At 43.4% G+C, this 22,581-nt stretch overlaps 1 protein-coding gene across 1 annotated transcript in view; it reads right to left on the bottom strand.

Annotated features, from left to right (window-relative positions):
• The window catches only part of PTPN3 (protein tyrosine phosphatase non-receptor type 3), a 263,560-nt gene that overhangs the window by 101,819 nt on the left and 139,160 nt on the right, over positions 1 to 22,581 (bottom strand). Inside the window, exon 3 of the mRNA XM_063451879.1 lies at positions 2,885 to 2,992. Coding sequence (XP_063307949.1) covers positions 2,885 to 2,992 — 108 coding nt within the window. The remainder of the gene's footprint in view (positions 1 to 2,884; positions 2,993 to 22,581) is intronic.

The following is a 22,581-nucleotide window of genomic DNA, read 5'->3' as shown; positions in this document are numbered from 1 at the left end:
GCCCTATATATTCAGGGGCCCGGTCAGCGCTGCGGCCGTGTAATAGCGCGACCGGGCCCCTTAAAAAACAAATTGTGGCTGCACCGCAAGTGCTGCTGGGAGGAAGTGACGGCCGCACACAGACATACATACAGACACACACATACATACCGACATACACATTTTTCAGCCACCCTCCTCTTCTTTACCTTTTCGTTGTAGGAGAGTGGCTGAAAAATGTGTATGTCGGTATGTATGTCTGTGTGTGTCTGTATGTATGTGTGTCTGTGTGTCTGTCTGTCTGTCTATATCTATCAGTATGTGTGTGTGTATGTCAGTATGTATGTCTGTGTGTATGTATGTATATATCTATCAGTATGTAAGTATGTATGTCTGTCTGTGTGTGTATGTCAGTATGTATGTCTCTCTGTGTGTCTATGTCAGTATGTATGTCTGTCTGTCTATGTCAGTATGTATGTCTGTCTGTCTGTGTGTCTATGTCAGTATGTCTGTGTCTGTGTGTCTATGTCAGTATGTCTGTGTCTGTGTGTATGTATGTATAGATCTATCAGTATGTATGTGTGTATGTATGTTAGTATGCATGTATGTGTGTCAGTATGTATATATGTCTGTGTGTGTGACAGTATATATACATGTCTGTGTGTGTATGTTAGTATGTATGTGTGTGTGTGTGTGTATGTATAATATACACATATATATATATATATCAGTATGTATGTGTGTATGTATGTCAGTATATATCTATCAGTATGTATGTGTGCATGTATGTCAGTATGCAAGTATGTCTGTGTTTGTGCGCGCATGTCAGTATGTCTGTATGTATCTGTGTATGTATATATCTATCGGTATGTGTGTGTATGTCTGTATGTATATCAGTATGTGTATGTATGCTATTATGTATGTCAATATGTATTTATGTGTATGTCTGCATGTGTGTGTGTGTCAGTATGTGAGTATGTATGTATGTCAGTGTGTGTGTCTGTATGTCAGTGTGTGTGTGTGTGTGTGTGTTTGTGTGTGTGTGTGTGTGTGTGTGTGTAACTGTATATGTGTGTGTCTGTTTCAGTATGTGTTTGTCAGTATGCCTGTATGTGTGTATGTCTATTTCAGTATTTGTGTATCTTTCTGTGTGTGTCTGTGTCCTTTTGTGTCTGTGTTTGTGTATTCCTGTGGGCAGGATTTGGAGGTGGGGCTTGGAGGCAGGCACCTGGGGGCCCAAACCTTGAGCTGTGTTAGGGACCCCACAATTTCTGATGGCGGCCCTGAAAACGCAACAGTACTTGATTTAAGGACTGAGTTTGACATGGTTCTTGAGAAGAAAGTACCTCTAATAGTTGCCAAGATGACAGCCATTAGAGATGTATTTAACCCTTGAATGTACACCATTGCCATTTCTACAAAACAGCAATGCTTTACACTGGATGGTTTAACCCCTTAGTGACCAGAGCGCTTTTCAATTTTCTCACCGTTTGGGACCAGGGCTGTTTTTGCATTTCTGCGATATTTGTGTTTAGCTGTAATTTTCCTCTTACTCATTAACGTTACCCACTCATTTTATATACTGTTTTTCTTGCCATTAAATACAGTGTTTTTGAAAGTTACAGGGTCAAATACAAGGCTTGCCCTTTTCATTTTTTTTTCATTTAAATTTGCCAAATTGCTTATGCTGCCTTTGAGACCGTATGGTACCCCAGGAATAAGGATTAACCCCATGAGGGCAAATCATTTGCACATGTAGACAACCCAGGGTATTGCAAAATGCATCTTACCCCCTCCATGCATCTTACCCCTCGCACACCAGCCCCTTCATGCATGTTACCCCCCGCACCCTGCCCCTCCATGCATCTTACCCCACGCACCCCAGTCCCTCAATGCATCTTACCTTCCCCAAGCCCCTCCATGCCTCTTACCCCCCACCTCAGCCCCTGTGGGTGTCTTACCTCCACACCACATCCATTCCGCGCTGTAGGGACCTATAGTGCCAGAAAAATTGCTTTGTTTTTCGAGCACTCTAGAATCCCTTTAAGCTTAACAGTGCTGTCTGTACAGGGACTGGTTGAATGGCTAAAATGTTATTAATGAAATTCGATATGTCCGAACTTAAAGCGAATAAGGCTCAAAAAACAGAGCCAATGTATGCATGTGTGGAATGGTGAAATGTCTGTGTAACAAAGTGGTCAAACAGCAGAATGCTTGTGTAACAGAGTGGTCAAAGGAGGGCCGAATAAGTGTGACTTACAGTTTGCTGCAGTTGAACAGTTGAATTAGATATTTATATATGTACACAAAAGGGTCAAGTCCAGTATGGATTGTCACTTTAATCAATCAACATAGCAAAATTATACCTATGTTTTATATTTTTCATGGCTTGATAAAGTTAAATACACTTTAAACATTTTAGGTTTAATTTAAGTTAAAGGGCTTTAGTATGAAAAGCACAGACAGCAAGAAGCAACAGACCAGGTGCATAATAAATGTCCTGACGCATTTCAATCATTGAAGACTATGTCATAGTTAAGTTTTTTTATAGATTAATTCTTCAACATTTTGCTCTGACAAATATCCAAATATCCAAACGCAAACAAACGTGTTATCCAGATGTTTGGAGCGAATATATCATGGTATGACATACGTAATGGTTCCTAAAACACTATATCTAGATGCAGACTTCTTTCTCATTTTATGTAATTAGTGAAAACTGGACATTCACCAAAAAAATGAAACACATAACTCCATGCATGTAATTTTAACACAATTCTGAAACAAGATATTTCTATTAAAAGAAAAATATTATGTGCTTATCCTTCAATATGATATTCTGTAGAGAGCTTTGCATGCATATTTTATATTAATACACATTTCATTCATCCAGATATATACTTACATGTGTTTCCAGAGAATCTTCAGTGTTTTGTAAACCAAAATATTCTCGTTCTTTCAAACTCAAGTGATTGTAGACCATGTCCAAAAGTACTTGCCCAATGTCTTGTTTCTAGGAAAAAATAGAAATCAATAAATCACTATTTCCCTAGTAAAATAATACACAAAAGAAAATATCATATTTACAAAATCAATTGACTGCACCAATACTGGCAATATTGATTAAAACATTAATCGACATTACTGCACTACAAAAAGGACTCAAAAAAACGTAACCATCCCCATCTCTCCTGCTTTGGTTTCCCAAGCTCTGAAAGTCACATCTGCTATCCAAACCATGTCTTTTGTGACAAAGACTATAAACATTACACTTTTTTTTTGTCATGGCTATCATGCAAATTCCCAATTTTTGTCAAAATGTTTTAAGCATGAGATACTGCTTACTGTAATAAATTTGCTTGTGGTATATCTGCCCAAATAAAATCAAAATCAATGTTTAGTATGGTAGTGTCCATTTATCGTGCATTCATTTTCAGATGCTAGACTTTAACTAAAATGTCTTTCAAATATTGGCTTCTACCACCTGTCACTTAAATCCTAGGAATTAGACCAATGTGTGAACAGTAAACACATGGTTTAATGCTGATTTGTGTGCTACATATGTGTAACATTAACCCTCCCCATGCAGTTTTCTTGCTCCCTACCACACTGCTACACCCTTTACCAAGCAAATTCTCTTCACGCTTTCTGGTAGAGTATAGGAGATACTGACGACAATGATGCACTGCAACACTCATGAACATCTGAGAACAACAACAATGGAGCAAGGGACTGCAGATACGCAATGCTGTAATAGCTTCCAAAGTGCCTTGGGGGTAGTCTACTGTTTAACCCCTTAAGGACCAAACTTCTGGAATAAAAGGGAATCATGACATGTCACACATGTCATGTGTCCTTAAGGGGTTAAGCAAACATGTTATAACATGTTCACTTTAAGAATGTGACAATATCTTTTTTTCCCCCTTTCTTGAAAATACATTCATAATAAAATTTTAATACATTCATGCTTAGAATGTTCCTTAAATAGTAAGAAAACAGCAATAAAACAGAAATGTACATTTTGGCTTAATGGTTCTCAAATTAAAGGAATCCTATAGTGCCAGGAAAACAAACCCGTTTTCCTGGCACTACAGGCTCCTGGAGTGCCCCCCGTCCTCGGGATCCACCTCCCACGGGACTGAATGGGGTTAAAACCTCCTCAGCCACTTACCTGAATCCAGCACCGTTGTCCCTCGGCGCTGGGTCAGACTCGCCCACACTCCTCCCCCACCGACGTCAGCCGGCGGGGGAGACCTAATGCGCATGTGCGGCAATGGCCGCGCACGCATCTGACGCTGGAGGTTTGTGAGGACTAGTGATGTTCAATTTTCCCACGCTGTGTAAAATGACACATAGCACTGTGATTGGATGGATTTCAAGCCCACCAATCAGAGTGCTCTGTGTCATTTTACACAGTGTGGGAAAGTTCTTTGGAATTTTCCCACGCTGTGTAAAATGACAAAGAGCACTCTGATTGGCTTAAACCAGCCAATCAGAGTGTTCTTAGCCTAATTGCAGGGCGTGGCAATGCTTTATAAGCCTTCCCCCGCCCTGCAGAGCTCAGTCTGCGCGGAGCCCTCCATGGGTAAAGATGGATTTTTTTATTTATTTTTATTGCGTCGGTTATTATGTTTTTTTATTTGGCCTATTTTGGGGCTGAAGAAAGAAGATTTTAGAAGAAAGAAAACATCGAATGGTAAGTTGTTTTTATCTAATTTATTTTTTTACAGGCTTTTAGTTAAAGGTCCCTCCCTCATTATTTTTAGGGTGAGGGGGGTAGGTAGGGGGATCATTTTTTTTGGAGGGGGGAGGGGTGACTAGGGTCCCCCCCCCCTTTGTATTTAGGGCCCCCACCCACCGTTCAGGGGTGGGGGCTGGGAGGGGGACAATAGGTCACCCCCTTATTGTTATTTTTAGGGCCCCCACCCACCGCTCAGGGGTGGGGGCCGGGGGGGACAGTAGGTCCCCCCCCTTATTGTTAATTTTAGGGCCCCCACCCACCGCTCAGGGGTAGGGGTGGGGGGTACAGTAGGTCCCCCCTTATTGTTATTTTTAGAGCCCCCACCCACCGCTCAGGGGTGGGGGCCGGGGGGAGGACAGTAGGTCCCCCCTATTGGTATTAAGGGCCCCCACCCGCCGCTCAGGGGTGGGGCCAGGGGGGAGGACAATAGGTCCCCCCCTATTGGTATTTAGGGCCCCCACCCGCCGCTCAGGGGTGGGGGCCGGGGGGAAGGACAATAGGTCCCCCCACCCTATTGGTATTTAGGGCCCCCACCCACCGCTCAGGGGTGGGGGCTGGGGGGGAGGACAATAGGTGTCCCCCCCTATTGGTATTTAGGGCCCCCACCCACCGCTCAGGGGTGAGGACAATAGGTCCTCCCCCCTTTTTTTATTTTAGGGCCCCCACCCGCTCAGGGAGGGGGGACCCTTTTTATTTTATTTTTTATTTTTTAACAGTGAACAGCCACAGGCTGCTCACTGTTTAATAGACATGCCCCTACTTGCGGTATTGCGAGTAGGGGCACAATTTACTAATACTAAGTAATTTTTACTTAGTATTAGTAAATTTGGCCACAAAAAAAAAATGTAAAAAATAGGGGGCGGACCGAACATCGCATATGTTCGCCATCCGTGGCAAACGCGAACACGCTATGTTCGCCAGGAACTATTCGCCATCAAACCGTTCGGGACATCACTAGTGAGGACATCCAGTGTCAGATAACGGTCTGTTTGGATTCCGGAAGCCCTCTAGTGGCTCTCAGACAGCCACAGAGGGCAGACTTAGAGCTGTAATGTAAACATTGCAGTTCTCTGGAACTGCAATGTTTTACATTGCAGCACTAAGTGCAAAAGGTTTACAGCACCCAGACTATTTAAATTATCTTAAGTGGTCTGGGTGCCTACAGCATCCCTTTTTCATTTTTAAAGATCTCCAATTTCCTCCAGGATTTCCTTTTGAATAAAACTTTGCATCCTGGAACTTTACACAGTTACATTGTGAAAAGAGACATGCATCCATTAAGTTCAGCCTTTCTCACATCTGTTTTTGCTGTTGATCCAAAAGAAAGTAAAAAAAAAAAAAAAAAAAAGTTTCAAGCGCTTCCGATTTTGCTACAAACTAGGAAACAATAATTATGTCACACACCAATGGTCGTCCGATATCTCCTTGGATTAAGAAGTTATTAACCCACTAATTAAAAAAAAATACCCCAGAATGATAGGTTTTATTGAAAGTATTCTTCCATTTATGGTTTAAATATTTGTATAGACTGATAAAAAGGCCTCTTCAGGCAGAGAATTCCACATCCGTATTGTTCTTTCTGTATAAAACCCTTTCCTTTGCCTTAGCCTAAATCTCCTTTCTTCCAGTCTAAATGTATGACCTCATGTCTTATGTATAGTCCTGTTTATTAATATTTTTTCAGAAAATGGTCTGTATTGGCCCTGAATATATTTGTGTAATGCCATCATAACCCCTCAGAGGCGCCATTTTCCATGTCATACCAGTACCAATGCATGGGGCAATATCATCAACATTTTCCACACATTCCTGTATTATTTCACATCTAGTGCTACCAAGCTTATAGCCAAACTTGCATGAGGGGAAATACCTTGGGCTTCCAAAAGTTAATAACTGGGCTCATTCAGATTCCAAACAAAAAGTATATTAAAATTATAACGGACAAGACTGTCACCCACTGATCATGCACTAGAACATCAGGTCAACACAAGTGAAATGGCATAATTCAACACTTGTCCCTCCCTAGCATAACAAAATCTAGGTGGAAAGGTTCCAATATAGTCTGTATTCTGGGGAACAATTCAGTAAAACCAAATGTATTTTAAGTTGTTCTTTGCCTTTGCCATTACTGAAGAATATTAAAACAGGACACGCTACCCTGTTTTTGCTTCTGTATTTACTTATTTCTCATCGAACTAAAATACAGATGCCTATGATCAATTGTTCACACTAGTCAATCTTTTCTGCATAATAACAGATTTATCAGTAACTAGATTGGTGCCTAGATTTAAAGGAATACCCAAAGCACCATGACCAGGGATGGGTTTACCCTCCTTGCTGCCCCAAGACCAGTTTCTTTAGTGCACCATTCCCGGCCTCTTCATATATGCATGTAAATTAATGCATATTTTTGCATATGATATAAATATTAATATAATTTACATATTTAATAAATATCCCTTTGTATAGCGCTATGGAATTTGCTGGCACTATATATAATAATAATAATAATAATAATAATAATAATAAAAGTGACCATCATACTAATTTATATTTAGTGTTAAATGACAGTGAGCAGCCACTGTCTGCTTGCTGTTTAGGCAACATGCCACGAGTAGGGGCATGTGGGAGGATTTAACCTCCCTTTGACCTATAAGATTAGGCAGAAAGAGGCTAAGCAAGTTATAAGAGCTTCCAAATCACACACAGAAGAGAAAATAGCACAGTCAGTAAAAAAGGGGGACAAAACCTTTTTTAGATACATAAATGAGAAAAGAAAAGTAAAACAAGGATTAGTTAGATTAAAAACAAAAGAAGGAAGGTATGTAGATGAGGATAAAGGTCTAGCTGACTGCCTCAATGAATATTTTTGTTCGGTATTTACAGATGAAAATGAAGGAAAGGGACCTCAGTTAAGAAAAAGGATAAATGAGTCATTTATTACACGTGAGTTTACAGAGGAAGAGGTTCTATTTCAACTGTCAAAAGTAAAGACAAATAAGTCAATGGGACCTGATGGAATACACCCAAAGCTATTAAAAGAGCTTAGTGGTGTACTAGCAAAACCATTAACAGATTTATTTAACCAATCATTGATAACAGGAGTAGTCCCAGAAGATTGGAAGTTAGCGAATGTTGTGCCCATTCACAAGAAAGGTAATAGGGAGGAGTCGGGCAACTATAGGCCAGTAAGCCTAACTTCAGTAGTGGGGAAAGTGATGGAAACCATGTTAAAGGATAGGATTGTTGAACATCTAAAAACACATGGATTTCAAGATCAGAGACAACATGGGTTTACTTCAGGGAGATCATGCCAAACTAATCTTATTGATTTTTTTGATTGGGTAACTAAAATTATAGATCAGGGTGGTGCAGTAGACATTGCTTACCTCGATTTCAGTAAGGCTTTTGACACTGTTGCACATAGAAGGCTTATCAACAAACTACAATCTTTGAGTTTGGATTCCAATATTGTTGAATGGGTAAGGCAGTGGCTGAGTGACAGGCAACAGAGGGTTGTAGTCAATGGAGTATATTCGAAGCTTGGGCTTGTCACCAGTGGGGTACCTCAGGGATCTGTACTTGGACCTATTCTCTTTAATATTTTTATTAGTGATATTGCAGAAGGTCTTGATGGTAAGGTGTGTCTTTTTGCGGATGATACTAAGATATGTAACAGGGTTGATGTTCCAGGAGGGATAAGCCAAATGGAAAATGATTTAGGTAAACTAGAAAAATGGTCAGAGTTGTGGCAACTGACATTTAATGTGGATAAGTGCAAGATAATGCATCTTGGACGTAAAAACCCAAGGGCAGAGTACAGAATATTTGATAGAGTCCTAACCTCAACATCTGAGGAAAGGGATTTAGGGGTGATTATTTCTGATGACTTAAAGGTAGGCAGACAATGTAATAGAGCAGCAGGAAATGCTAGCAGAATGCTTGGTTGTATAGGGAGAGGTATTAGCAGTAGAAAGAGGGAAGTGCTCATGCCATTGTACAGAACACTGGTGAGACCTCACTTGGAGTACTGTACACAGTACTGGAGACCCTATCTTCAGAAGGATATTGATACCTTAGAGAGAGTTCAAAGAAGGGCTACTAAACTGGTTCATGGATTGAAGGATAAAACTTACCAGGAAAGGTTGAAGGATCTTAACATGTATAGCATGGAGGAAAGACGAGACAGGGGGGATATGATAGAAACATTTAAATACATAAAGGGAATCAACACAGTAAAGGAGGAGACTATATTTAAAAGAAGAAAAACTACCACAACAAGAGGACATAGTCTTAAATTAGAGGGACAAAGGTTTAAAAATAATATCAGGAAGTATTACTTTACTGAGAGGGTAGTGGATGCATGGAATAGCCTTCCAGCTGAAGTGGTAGAGGTTAACACAGTAAAGGAGTTTAAGCATGCGTGGGATAGGCATAAGGCTATCCTAACTATAAGATAAGGCCAGGGACTAATGAAAGTATTTAGAAAACTGGGCAGACTAGATGGGCCGAATGGTTCTTATCTGCCGTCACATTCTATGTTTCTATGTTTCTATGTTTCTTTGATTAATAGGTTTTAAACCCTTAAGGACTGAGCCAAATGTACACGTTGTGAACAAAACAAAACGTAAACAAAACCTGGCATTTGCGCTATATGTCTGTCCAACCGTAATTCACCTCTATCATATTAAATGCACCCCCCCTTATTATATATCATTTTATTCAGGGGAAACAGGGCTTTCATTAAATATCAAATATTTAGCTATGAAACATAATTTAATATGAAAACATGGGAGAAAATAAGATGTTTGATTTTTTTTAGTTCTACATGACATTTTAACTGTCAATGTCATAATACTGTTTGCTGAATACAAATATGTGTATTTTATTGCAGTAAAAGCAAAGTTTAAATCAGTACCCCCTATGTACAGGTTTTATGGTGTTTTGGGAAGTTACAGGGTCAAATATAGCGTGTTACATTTGAAATTGAAATTCGCCAGATTGGTTACGTTGCCTTTTAGACTGTATAGTAGCCCAGGAATTAAATTTACACCCATAATGGCATACCATTTGCAATAGTAGACAACCCAAGGTATTGCAAATGGGGTATGTTCAGTCTTTTTTAGTAGCCATTGGTCACAAACACTGGCCAAAGTTAGCGTTAGTATTTGTTTGTGTGTGAAAAATTCAAAAAACGCCAATTTTGGCCAGTGTTTGTGACTAAATGGCTACTAAAAAAGACTGGACATACCCCATTTGCAATACCTTGGGTTGTCTACTATTGCAAATGGTATGCCATCATAGGGGTAATTTTCATTCTTGGGCTAGCATAGGCAACGTAAACTAGGCAACGTAACTAATCTGGCGAATTTTAATGTGAAAAAAATTAAACACAAGCCTTATATTTGATGCTGTAACGTTTGAAAACACCATAAAACCTGTACATGAGGGGTACTGTTGTACTCGGGAAACTTCGCTGAACACAAATATTTGTGTTTCAAAACAGTAAAAAGTATCACAGCAATAATACCGTCCGTGTAAGTGCTGTTTGTGCGTGAAAAATGCAAAAAAAATCACTTTTATTGGCGATATCATCGTTGGAGTACATTTTACTGTTTTGAAACACTAATATTTGTGTTCAGCAAAGTCTCCCGAGTAAAACAGTACCCCCCATGTACAGGTTTTATGGTGTCTTGGAAAGTTATAGGGTTAAATATAGTGCTAGCAAATTAAATTCCCTATACTTTCGGCATGGGTGGTCAGCCAGGTCCTGCTAATTTTAATTAATTAAAATGCCTAATTATGTAAAAAAAATTACATAAATATATATATGTATAATTAATATATGTGTATATAAATATATATATATATATATACATATGTATATATATAAAACATTTTTTATATTTTTATTTATATATAGGTATATAGTTATATATACGTATATATTTATGTATATAGATATATAGATTATTTAGTTCTACGTGAATTTTGACATAAATATATATATATATATATATATATATATATATATATTAATATCACAATACAGTTAGAACAAAATAACACATCTATATATTTAATTATTTTGTTTGAATTATTTTTAATTTTATTTTTTAACGTATTTACATTTTTTTATATTATATATATATATATAACAATAATTAGATATATATTTAATCAGTATCAGTCTACGTGTAATTTGATATTAATATATATATATTAATAGTAAAATACACCTAGACAGTGTATGTGTGTGTATATGTGTGTGTGTATATATATATGTGTGTATATATATACATATATATACACACACACACACACACACACACATACATATATATATATATTTTTTTTTTTTCATTTTTTTTTTTACAATTTATTTTGATTTCCAGCCAGCAGTCATTACAGTTAGTCCCCCTGCTGGCAATGCACCAGGCAGCTAACCCGGCCATGTGATTGTGAGGTCCTCGCAAGGACCTCACTCTCACATGGCCGGGGGGGGGGGGGGGCTGCACGACGTCGGATGTGCCGCGGGGGGCTCCTTGGGAGTCCCCCAACCGTAATCGCCGGCGACCGGGTAGGTAAAAAAACAAAAACGGAGGGCGTACTGTTACGCCCTGCGGCGTTTAGAGTCGCTTAGAATAGGGCGTAATAGTACGCCCTCCGGTTTTAAGGGGTTAATGCAGGGGTGGAGGGTGTTGTAATTAATAACGATTACAAGAAGGGAGATGATAGCGCTGTTAGCTCCCTGCTTGTTTTTTTTTTGTGCATATGCACTGTTATTTCTTCGTGCTGTGGGAGTTAATTCCCCTGCAGCACGAAGTCTATTAAACAAACAAAACAAAAAGGTAATGCATTCGGCATTTGCCCTTTCGTTTAGTTTAGATTTCGTTTGTAGGACTTTCGTTTACGTTTTAGTAAACAAATACGAAAAAACCTTAATTTTCAGACGAAATAGTATTTGTACAAAAATGAATGCACATGTCTAGTCTGTAGTGCTTATGATGGATGGTTGGAATAAACCTTTTAAAGGGCAGTGCACCTGTGCGATCAACACTTTAAAATCTCACCTCCTTAACTGAAACATTCGACTCCAAATAGATTTTGTAAAAAAAATTTAACACAGGAGTTCACCAAATATTTCTAGCCTGCACTGTGAAATTTTACTCTTCATCTTCAATACAAATTTGAAAAGTTCACCAGTTTAAGTTTTATCAGTTTAGCCATATTGTGTTTCTCTATAATTGTGATTTAGATGAAGATCAGGACTTATTTTCTAAGTAATAATGCAGAAATCCTGATAATTCCTACTGGTCCACAACCTTTTCTTACAACTGTATTACAAGCCTCCCAACTTGCCTGATTTCACCACGACGATTGTTGTGTCCTGTCCTGAAGAGTGGGACAGCAGGAATCGTCCCAAACAAGCGCAGAGTGAGCGCATCATTAGAGGCACTTGCGCTATGCTAGGACCTCAGTGGGCCAGCCTGGATGATAGGCAGCCAGTTGAGCATTTACATCATGCTGACCTGCAAAACCTTTAAATGGACTCTTCCCTTTCTGGACAGGGTGATGTCAGTGATGCCATCACGTCACTGGTCTGCTCCCTTCCCCCATCTCCCACTAGCCTCTCGACTCACAGGACACAGAAGTTGGGAGGTATGGTATTATGTTTATCTGTTATGAGGTTCTATTGTGCCTGTAAGGTAATTGCCATCAGTTGCAGCATTTTCTTCTTTACATATTCATTGTAAAAACATTGCAGTCAAAACAAACACACATGGAAGCTCTGAAAATATGAAGCCAGACAAACATTGAGACAGTAACACTTGGCTCATAATTTGCTAATGTTGGCAAAAAAATTTTTTATATAGAGATCAATGTTCACACCCCTTTAAACTGGCTGACATACACATATATTAACTGAGAATAACATAACCACTAGATTGCACACTGTACCACTACAATATTTTTTCCCAGTAGCATTACACCAAGCTTTAATTACTTCTTAGAAACACTATATCATCATAGTGTGAAGGTAACTCAAGATTAAAGGGACTCTATAGTCACCATATAAAAGCAAGAAAGACAGGTCCCCCAGCCTTCCTTCTTGCTTTTATATGTACTTTCATTCATTAAAAAAAAATTTCGAGGTGTTTTTATATTAAAAACTTACCTCCGTTCCAGCGCCGAGCTCCCCGCTAGGCCGCGCCCCCTTTTTCGTCAAAATGACGAAATCGCGGGGCCCAATGGGACGGCTTCACGCTGCACCAATCGCGTTCTTCATAGAGCGGCATTGAATGCCGCCCTATGAAGAACCTGAGCGCTTTACCGCGCATGTGCGCGGAATGCGCGTTCGCGAGCTGAGCTGTCTGACTGACAGCTCAGCTCGCTTTCTAAAATTATCAATAAGGGGGGGGACCTGCTGTCCCCCCCCGGCCCCCACCCCTGTGCGGCGGGTGGGGGCCCTAAAATTATCAATGAAGGGGGGGGACCTACTGTCCCCCCCCGGCCCCCACCCCTGTGCGGCGGGTGGGGGCCCTAAAATTCTCAATGAGGGGGGGGACCTACTGCCCCCCCGGCCCCCACCCCTGAGCGGCGGGTGGGGGCCCTAAAATTATCAATGAGGGGGGGACCTACTGTCCCCCCCCCGGCCCCCACCCCTGTGCGGCGGGTGGGGGCCCTAAAATTCTCAATGAGGGGGGGGACCTACTGCCCCCCCCCGGCCCCCACCCCTGAGCGGCGGGTGGGGGCCCTAAAATTATCAATGAGGGGGGGACCTACTGTCCCCCCCCCGGCCCCCACCCCTGTGCAGCGGGTGGGGGCCCTAAAATTATCAATAAGGGGGGGGACCTACTGTCCCCCCCCGGCCCCCACCCCTGTGCGGCGGGTGGGGGCCCTAAAATTATCAATGAGGGGGGGGGGACCTACTGCCCCCCCGGCCCCCACCCCTGAGCGTCGGGTGGGGGCCCTAAAATTATCAATGAGGGGGGGACCTACTGTCCCCCCCCGTCCCCACCCCTGTGCGGCGGGTGGGGGCCCTAAAATTATCAATAAGGGGGGGGACCTACTGTCCCCCCCCGGCCCCCACCCCTGTGCGGCGGTTGGGGGCCCTAAAATTCTCAATGAGGGGGGGACCTACTGCCCCCCCGGCCCCCACCCCTGAGTGGCGGGTGGGGGCCCTAAAATTATCAATGAGGGGGGGACCTACTGTCCCCCCCGGCCCCCACCCCTGAGCGGTGGGTGGGGGCCCTAAATACAAAGGGGGGGGACCCTAGTTAACCCTTCCCCCCCCCCAAAAAAAAAAATATCTCCCTACCTACCCCCCTCACCCTAAAAATAATGAGGGGGGACCATTAACTAAAAACCTGTAAAAAAAAGAAAAAATAAGATAAAATCAACTTACCATTCGATGTTTTCTTTCTTCTAAAATCTTCTTTCTTCAGCCCCAAAAAAGGCCAAATAAAAATCCATAATAACCGACGCAATAAAAAAAAAAAAAAAAAAAAAAAAAAAAAAAAGAGCGCAAAAAAAATAATCCATCTTCACCCATGGAGGGCTCCGCGCAGACTGAGCTCCGCAGGGCGGGGGAAGGCTTATAAAGCCTTGCCCCGCCCTGCAATTAGGCTAAGAACACTCTGATTGGTGGGTTTAAGCCAATCAGAGTGCTCTTTGTCATTTTACAAGCGTGGGAAAGTTCTTTGGAATTTTCCCACGCTTGTAAAATGACAAAGAGCACTGTGATTGGATGGCTTGAAATCCATCCAATCACAGTGCTCTGTGTCATTTTACAAGCGTGGGAAAATTCCAAAGAACTTTCCCACGCTTGTAAAATGACAAAGAGCACTGTGATTGGATGGCTTGAAATCCATCCAATCACAGTGCTCTGTGTCATTTTACAAGCGTGGGAAAATTCCAAAGAACTTTCCCACGCTTGTAAAATGACAAAGAGCACTGTGATTGGATGGCTTGAAATCCATCCAATCACAGTGCTCTGTGTCATTTTACAAGCGTGGGAAAATTCCAAAGAACTTTCCCACGCTTGTAAAATGACAAAGAGCACTCTGATTGGTTTAAACCCACCAATCAGAGTGTTCTTAGCCTAATTGCAGGGCGGGGCAAGGCTTTATAAGCCTTTCCCACCCTGCGGAGCTCAGTCTGCGCGGAGCCCTCCATGGGTGAAGATGGATTATTTTTTTTGCGCTCGTTTTTTTTTTTTTTTAAATTGCGTCGGTTATTATGGATTTTTATTTGGCCTTTTTTGGGGCTGAAGAAAGAAGATTTTAGAAGAAAGAAAACATTGAATGGTAAGTTGTTTTTATCTAATTTATTTTTTTTTATCTCTTTTTTTTTTTCAGGTTTTTAGTTAATGTTCCCCCCCTCATTATTTTTAGGGTGAGGGGGGTAGGTAGGGAGATGTTTTTTTTTTGGGGGGGGGGTGGGGGGGAGGGTTAACTAGGGTCCCCCCCCTCCTTTGTATTTAGGGCCCCCACCCACCGCTCAGGGGTGGGGGCCGGGGGGGACAGTAGTTCCCCCCCTTATTGATAATTTTAGGGCCCCCACCCGCCGCACAGGGGTGGGGGCCGGGGGGGACAGTAGGTCCCCCCCCCCTTATTGATCATTTTAGGGCCCCCACCCACCGCTCAGGGGTGGGGGCCGGGGGGGACAATAGGTCCCCCCTTATTGATCATTTTAGGGCCCCCACCCGCCGCACAGGGGTGGGGGCCGGGGGGGACAGTAGGTCCCCCCCCCTTATTGATCATTTTAGGGCCCCCACCCGCCGCACAGGGGTGGGGGCCGGGGGGGACAGTAGGTCCCCCCCCCTTATTGATCATTTTAGGGCCCCCACCCGCCGCACAGGGGTGGGGGCCGGGGGGGGACAGTAGGTCCCCCCCTCAGTGATAATTTTAGGGCCCCCACCCGCCGCACAGGGGTGGGGGCCGGGGGGGGACAGTAGGTCCCCCCCTCATTGATAATTTTAGGGCCCCCACCCGCCGCACACGGGTGGGGGCCGGGGGGGGACAGTAGGTCCCTCCCCTTATTGATAATTTTAGGGCCCCCACCCGCCGCACAGGGGTGGGGGCCGGGGGGGGGAAGGAGAGTAGGTCCCCCCCCCCTTCAACCACTATTGTGGACAGTAAGCGTCCCTGTGGGTTCGGGCTTCAGCTGTCAGCTGAAGCCACGCCCACAGCAGTGCTGACAGGCTATCAGCACACAAAGCGCGTTCACAGTGCTTTGTGTGCTGATAGCCCGTCTGATGCATTCACCCAGAATGCATCGGACGAGAGGCCTTTTTAGGGCCTCTGAACTCGGAAGTCCCTCTGGTGGCCGTCTGATTGACTGCAACAAGAGGTGTTCCAAGCTTCCAATGTAAACTGCATTTTCTCAGAAAATACAGTGCTTACAAGAAAAAGGCTCCGGGTAGCTGTAGCACTCACCTGAACAACCTCATTAAGCTGAAGTTGTTCAGGTGACTATAGTGTCCCTTTAAACTAGCCTTTGTGCTTGGCTATGTTCCCTGAGTATAAACATAGCTAAACCCCAGATCCAGCCTCATTTGAAATTTATTCCATATTTAGTTTTCTGTGACAAACCAAAAAGCATTCAAAATATTTATTCTTTAGCAGGATAAGCTGCCTTCACTCTCCAGTGATTTTAGGGTCATATGGTAATGATAAATGTTATAACATGACAGGAGGCTTCATATTTGCTTAAGTCTCTCTTTACTAGAACTCCACAGCAGCACATTAACACAGAGAGAAAAAACAACCAATCAGAATAAAGTAAAGTACAATAAAAGTTCCCTCCCAACCAACTACTTCCTCTTTCTTTGCTGCTCCACATCAAGCACAGGTCAGAGTACCACTGCCTCCTGCTCTTAGTGGGTGGCTGTATGATTATTTATATATTTTTTATTTGGTTTTATGCCTTTATTGTTAGCATTTTTTGCTAATACCTAGTCTTGTGGCATTTTTGTGCCTGTCATCTGTTCCTATCCTCCGCCTATGTCGCTCCCTTTTGGTCTATCTTTCTTCCTCATTGAAGGTTTTTTTTTCTCTACCTTTTTCAGTTTGCTCAAATCTGTGTTTGGCCCAGGTATCTCACAGTCCCTGTCTACCAGGACCACTCTGCCCTCACCTCCTCCTATCATCCACCACCGGGCCACGGCCAGAGCTTTGCCGGATAAGGTCGCCATGACTCCGAAATTTGACGCTATGGTCTCCACCTACATGACCCTTACCGGGCGTGACCCTAAGAGAGGGGTCGAGCACAGCCTCCGTCTGGCGCACAATTAGCTGCTGGCTATGTTGGGCCCCCGGCCAGAATCCCCATGCTGGCGGACGAGGCATTATCACAGGGTGCTGCCCTGGACCCAGCTGCCATGTGAGACTGGGCCCTGCGTTCCATTTGCATGCTGGGCAACACCAATGTGGCCCTCTGCACAGAGCGTAGGAAAGCAGTCCTCTTACGCATGGAATCTAAGCTATCAGAATTTGGGTCGAAAGAACTAGGCCCACTAGACAAGGGTCTGCTCTTCGGAGAACCCTTCATCAATGAGCTTCACAGACATGTGAACCTTTACACTACCATAAACAAAGCCCAGGTATCGATGAACAGGGTCTTCCGCCCGCTCAGCTTACAGGTTTTTGGCAGGGCTGGCAGACTGAGGGGTCGCGTCGCAAGCAGTTTCGGGTCATCTGGCCATCGAGGACCCCAAGCACTATCCTTCTTCTCCACCTACCACTCAAGGCTTTTCTATTCCCATCGGTCGGACCACAGTAGAGGAAGCTGTGCTCGCAGACAAGCAAAGATGCCCACAGGTGAGTTATCTTTCCACTCTATTGCATGCGGGCAGGTTGTATCACTGCATAGACAAATGGAGGGACGTTTCCTCAGACACATGGGTCCTTTAGACAGTTCGGGTCTACATAATAGACTTTGATTCCACGCCAACACAGGTTCACCTTCCCCCGACCACCGCGTCATCGAGGGAAGTTCAGTCACTGATAGATCCCAAAATCCGTGCCCTTTTCAAAGAGGGCGCAGTCCATTGGGTGTGCAGACGACGGAGGTTTCGTCAGGTCCATATTCCTGGTGAGGAAGAAATCCGGGGAATTCCGTCAGGTGATAAACTGAACCTGAATGCTTTCGTCGTTTACCGACGTTTACTGCAGGACCTTCTCCACCCCAGGGATTAGTTTACACGACTGGACGCCTATCTGTCAGTACCGGTGGACCCTACGTGCCAACGGTTTCTCTGTTTTTTCTGGAAAGGCAGACTGTATCAGTTCACCTGCCTACCATTTGGCTTCAGCTCGGTACAGTGGTGCTGCACCAAACCGGTGACAACTCCGCTCCAGGGGTGTCCGTTGTATTATCTACCTGGACGATCAACTGATATTTTGCTACAGTCCCTCCAAACTGAAATCTCAGACACTCTCTGCGATCTCAGTGTTCAAAACGCTGGAATTCGTGGTCAACCAGGAGAAATCAGCCCTCGCACCAGCACAGGTGATTGTCTTCTTGGGTTTCTAAATAGATGCAACGGAGTGCCTTCTTTGCCTTCCACAGTCCAAGATCTCCGTCATTCAGAAGGAAATCCAGAGGATACTGCGCCAGGACCAGATTCCACTCAGAGTGCTGGCTCGCATAGTGGGTCTCGTCTCCACATCGATCTAGGCGATCTACCCTGGTTCACTATGGGGACATGCAATGCCTGAAGGCCCGCTTCCTACACAGGAGACCCTCCTCGACCAAGTGATTCCTCTCACTTTGTATGTCAAGATCGAGCTTTGCTTGTCGCTGCTTTACATGTCAGCCTGGAATTTCAAGAAGATGTGCGGCCCGACCTCGGGTTTCGTAGTGGAGTCGGACGTGAGCCTTTGGAGTTGGGGGGCCACTTGTGCGACTGGCTCCACGGGAAGCCCCTGGTCAGAGTACCGCATAAATTGCCTGGAATTGGTTGCGGGCTTGTTTGTGATACGGAGCCTTGCGAATCACCTTTTGGGATTGTTGCCTTCGACTTAGGATGGACAACATATATCGGCGGTGCAATACATCAACCGCCTAGGTGGTGCCTGCTCCTGGATACTTTCGGAGGTAAGAAAGGAAATTTACAGCTTCTGCTTATAACGCAACATCACTCTGCAGGCGGAGTATCTCCCGGGAGTGTTGAACCTGACGGCGGGCTGGTTCTCGAGACATTGGAGGGAAACCAGCAATTGAGGCTCCTTCGTCCAGTGTTTTTCAAGATCGCATACCGGAGGGGTCCGTTCACCTATTAGTCTCCAGGACGAACTTTCAGGTCCCGACTTACTTCAGTTAGCTCCTGGATCCGGCTTGCACAGCAGTGGATGGCCAACTGAGGGAGCTTATGCGTTTCCTCCATTCGCTATGATTTCCAGGGTCCAGATGCAAGTACGACGTCAAAGTGTATCATTACTGTTACTAACCCCCCTTTGGCGAGGCCAGGCCAGGCCTGGTTCCCGGAACTTCTGCATCAGGACCCGCTCCTCCTGCCGTCCCTGCAGACGCTCCTCTTGGACCCACGAGGCAACCCCCATCCTCTCGTGGTGGAGAGCCACCTCCACTTAGTGGCCTAGACTCTTTCAGGGGAAACTGGAATGTCGACTACCTAGCGCACTCGGCTAGGAACCTCCCCTGGGACTCCAGGGACTACTTATCTGCATGGGACACTTGGTGTCGCTGGTGCCTGGAACAGAATGCCGATCCCTTTACAGCCTCTGTATCCAGTGTTTTGAACTTCCTGTCTCACTTGTTTGACCTGGGATGGTCGTATCATTCGGTTAACGTAGCCAGGTCAGTGATCTCGGCGGCTCATGTACCATTCCGGGGTTCCCCATTGGTTAGGACCTGCTGGTTTGCAGACTCCTCAGAGGCATCAGACTGACACGACCTTCGGCACCCAAGTACTCCTCCCTCTGGGATGTACACACAGTCTTATCGTTTCTGCAGGATAATCAAGATCTGTCCCTCCAACAGCTTTCAGCTAAATTCACTCTCCTGCTATGCCCCATCTCCTTTCGCCAGGTCTCCGACGTTCAGGCATTCAATGTAGACGCGTTCTCCTTTTCTCCAGAGAATGTGACCTTCTCGGTGTCTAGACGTACCAAGTCGGATTCGTCAGCTATCTTCTACCCAGATTTCCAGGACTCACCAAAGCTCTGTGTGGTGGCAGCCCTATCTCGTTATGTGATGATTACGACTCCTCTTCGCCCTTCTCGCTCCGGACAATTGCTGGTCTCCTATGTATGGCCTCACATACAACCTTGGCACGATGGATCCGTCTTTAGCAGGTGTGGATTCATCTTTCAGAGCGCATTCGGTTAGGGGTGCGGTGGCATCTGGCGCCCAAGTGGCTGGCGCTTCACTTTACGACATCCTACGTTCAACGGACTGGTCTCGAGAAGACACCTTCTGACAATTTTATTTCAGGCCGGCTGTTAATGCTTCGTTGGCCTTATTGGCTGTACGTTGAAACAGCAAATATGAAGCCTCCTGTCATATTATAAAATGTAGATTATGCTTGCTTTAGTGTACCTATAATCTTTTATTATATAAAATATTAGTTTTTTGTATTCCTCTGGTATGTTTGGGTGAAATTCCTGTTGATTTTTAGTAATGTTTAATTTTCTCTGGGTGGCTACATGCTTTTTTAATCCGACTATTATGGATATCCTGTTGATTAAAGTACATTTGATTGAAGTACATCCCGAACACCACATAGAAGTAACTTTCATGTTCCAATAATAAAGGGACACTATAGTCACCAGAACAACTACAGCTTATTGAATTTGTTCTGGTGAGTAGAAACATTTCCTTCAGGCTTTTTGCTGTAAACACTGCTTGTTTCAGAGAAAATGCAGTGTTTACATTACAGCCTAGTAATAACTTTACTGGCCACTCCTTAGATGTCTGTTAGAGATCCTTCTTTGGTCATGGCTGCCTAAAATACATCCACACATTCAGTGTCTCCTCCCTCTGCATGCAGACACTGAACTTTCCTTTTCATGGATTCAATTAATCTCTATGAGGAGATGTTGATTAGCCAGGGCTGTGTTTGAATTGTGCTGGCTCTCCTTGTCAGTCTCAGCCAATCCTATGGGGAAGCATTGTGACTGGATCAGGCTACCACTTCTGCGGATGTCAGCAGGCAGTGGGCAGGTCAAAAGGAAACAGGAACAAAGCCTGCAGCTTCAGGTTCGAATAGAAGTAAGATTTTACTATATTTAGGGAGGCATGAGGGGACCGGGGGGGGGGGGGTCTAGATGGTGGTTTTAACCCTATAGGATCAGGAATACAAGCTTGTGTTCCTGACCCTATAGTGCTCCTTTAATGTCTTTATCCAAATTTGGAGACTTTTGCATGTTAGATTTTCTATAAGACAAGCATATCATAGTTCAACAGCATTAATTGGTGGTAGGCATCAACAGATTTGTGAAAGGCAAAATCCAATAGAGATTTCACCAGGGACCAAACTTTAGATACTTCTACCACATGTGATGAAATTAACTTTGTATTCTACCTTTTTTTTTCAAATATAAGCAAGATTTTGGGGAATTCTGTTAAAGATAATGTAATTGATCAGACGTGTTGAGGAAATATGTATTCCTAATGCCATAGTGCCCTATTTGCAGTTTAAGTCCCTGTCCCGAAAGAAAAAAAGTATTTTTACTCCACTTTTCACCCACTTCCTTGGCGGAGATCATGAAGACTGATCATCTCCGCCAAACCATTGCTCTCCCATAGTAAAGCATTTGGTGTCTTGTGCACATGTGCATCAAAAGTGCTGCGTTGCCTGACAGGGGGTCCAAGCTATAGATAACAATAGCTGTGTTTTCTTTGGCTATCTTGGAGGAAGAACCTTTAGTGGTGATTAGAGAGACAGCCACAAGAGGCATTTAAACTCTGCCGTTCCTGAGATGCCATTACCATTCCTGAGATGAAGTGCTTTAGAATCCCTTTAAAAATGCATTCAAATAATTCAGCAAGACCACAAAAGTCTACATGATTGAATAATTTTATTGATATGGAGATACTTTTATTTCTCGTACCTTCTTTCTAATCTAGAGAAAGGAACATTATAGTTATTTGGAGCTTACATTACATACTTATTAAGAAGCAATTGAAAACAAGCCTAGTCTGATCAACAAGACAGAGCAATGATTTCCACCTGGCAGCACATTTTTGCTTTAGCTGTGGCAATACAAATGATGGCTTTCTGCCCTTCAGTCAGCCACTTCTTGTTGCCCTGTAATTTTCTGTAAGGTTATATGCAATTATAATTTACCCATACTAGCCTGTGCACCAACCTGTGTCATCAACCAAAAAAGCAAATCAAATGTGACATCTATACTAACAGGGATGTGCGGAGACTGAAAACATCCTAAATAAATTAGTTTATTTAGAGGATGCTTCTTATCAGAGCAAATTAAATTCACCATTATCAGACATTATCAGACTAATGCATTGTAAATAATATGATCACTCACAGCATAGTCTCTTGGTTAGGGTTAAGACTACTAAGAACTATGCACATGCATATTGATTTATCTTTGTGTTAGGTTGGTGTTAGTCTAACAAACAATAGGCCAAACATTGTTCAATATTACTTAGAAACAAATACAGGAGTTCCTTAGAGTCATTTTTCATAGTTGCCATACACTATGCTTAGTGTATAATAAATGTATCTTTCCCAATTTGTCATGCTCAGGGGGTTATGTATGTCACACCAATAAGGTTTGAGTTACCTAAGCTTAAGCATAAGAATAAGTCAACTTGAATGCAGAAAATAAAATCCTAATATTTATTTTTTTAATTTCTTTTAGGGGTTGTCA

The sequence above is a fragment of the Pelobates fuscus genome, chromosome 4 (assembly GCF_036172605.1).
Source record: "Pelobates fuscus isolate aPelFus1 chromosome 4, aPelFus1.pri, whole genome shotgun sequence".
In the NCBI taxonomy this organism is placed as follows: domain Eukaryota; kingdom Metazoa; phylum Chordata; class Amphibia; order Anura; family Pelobatidae; genus Pelobates; species Pelobates fuscus.
This window is presented reverse-complemented; position numbering and strand designations above follow the sequence as displayed.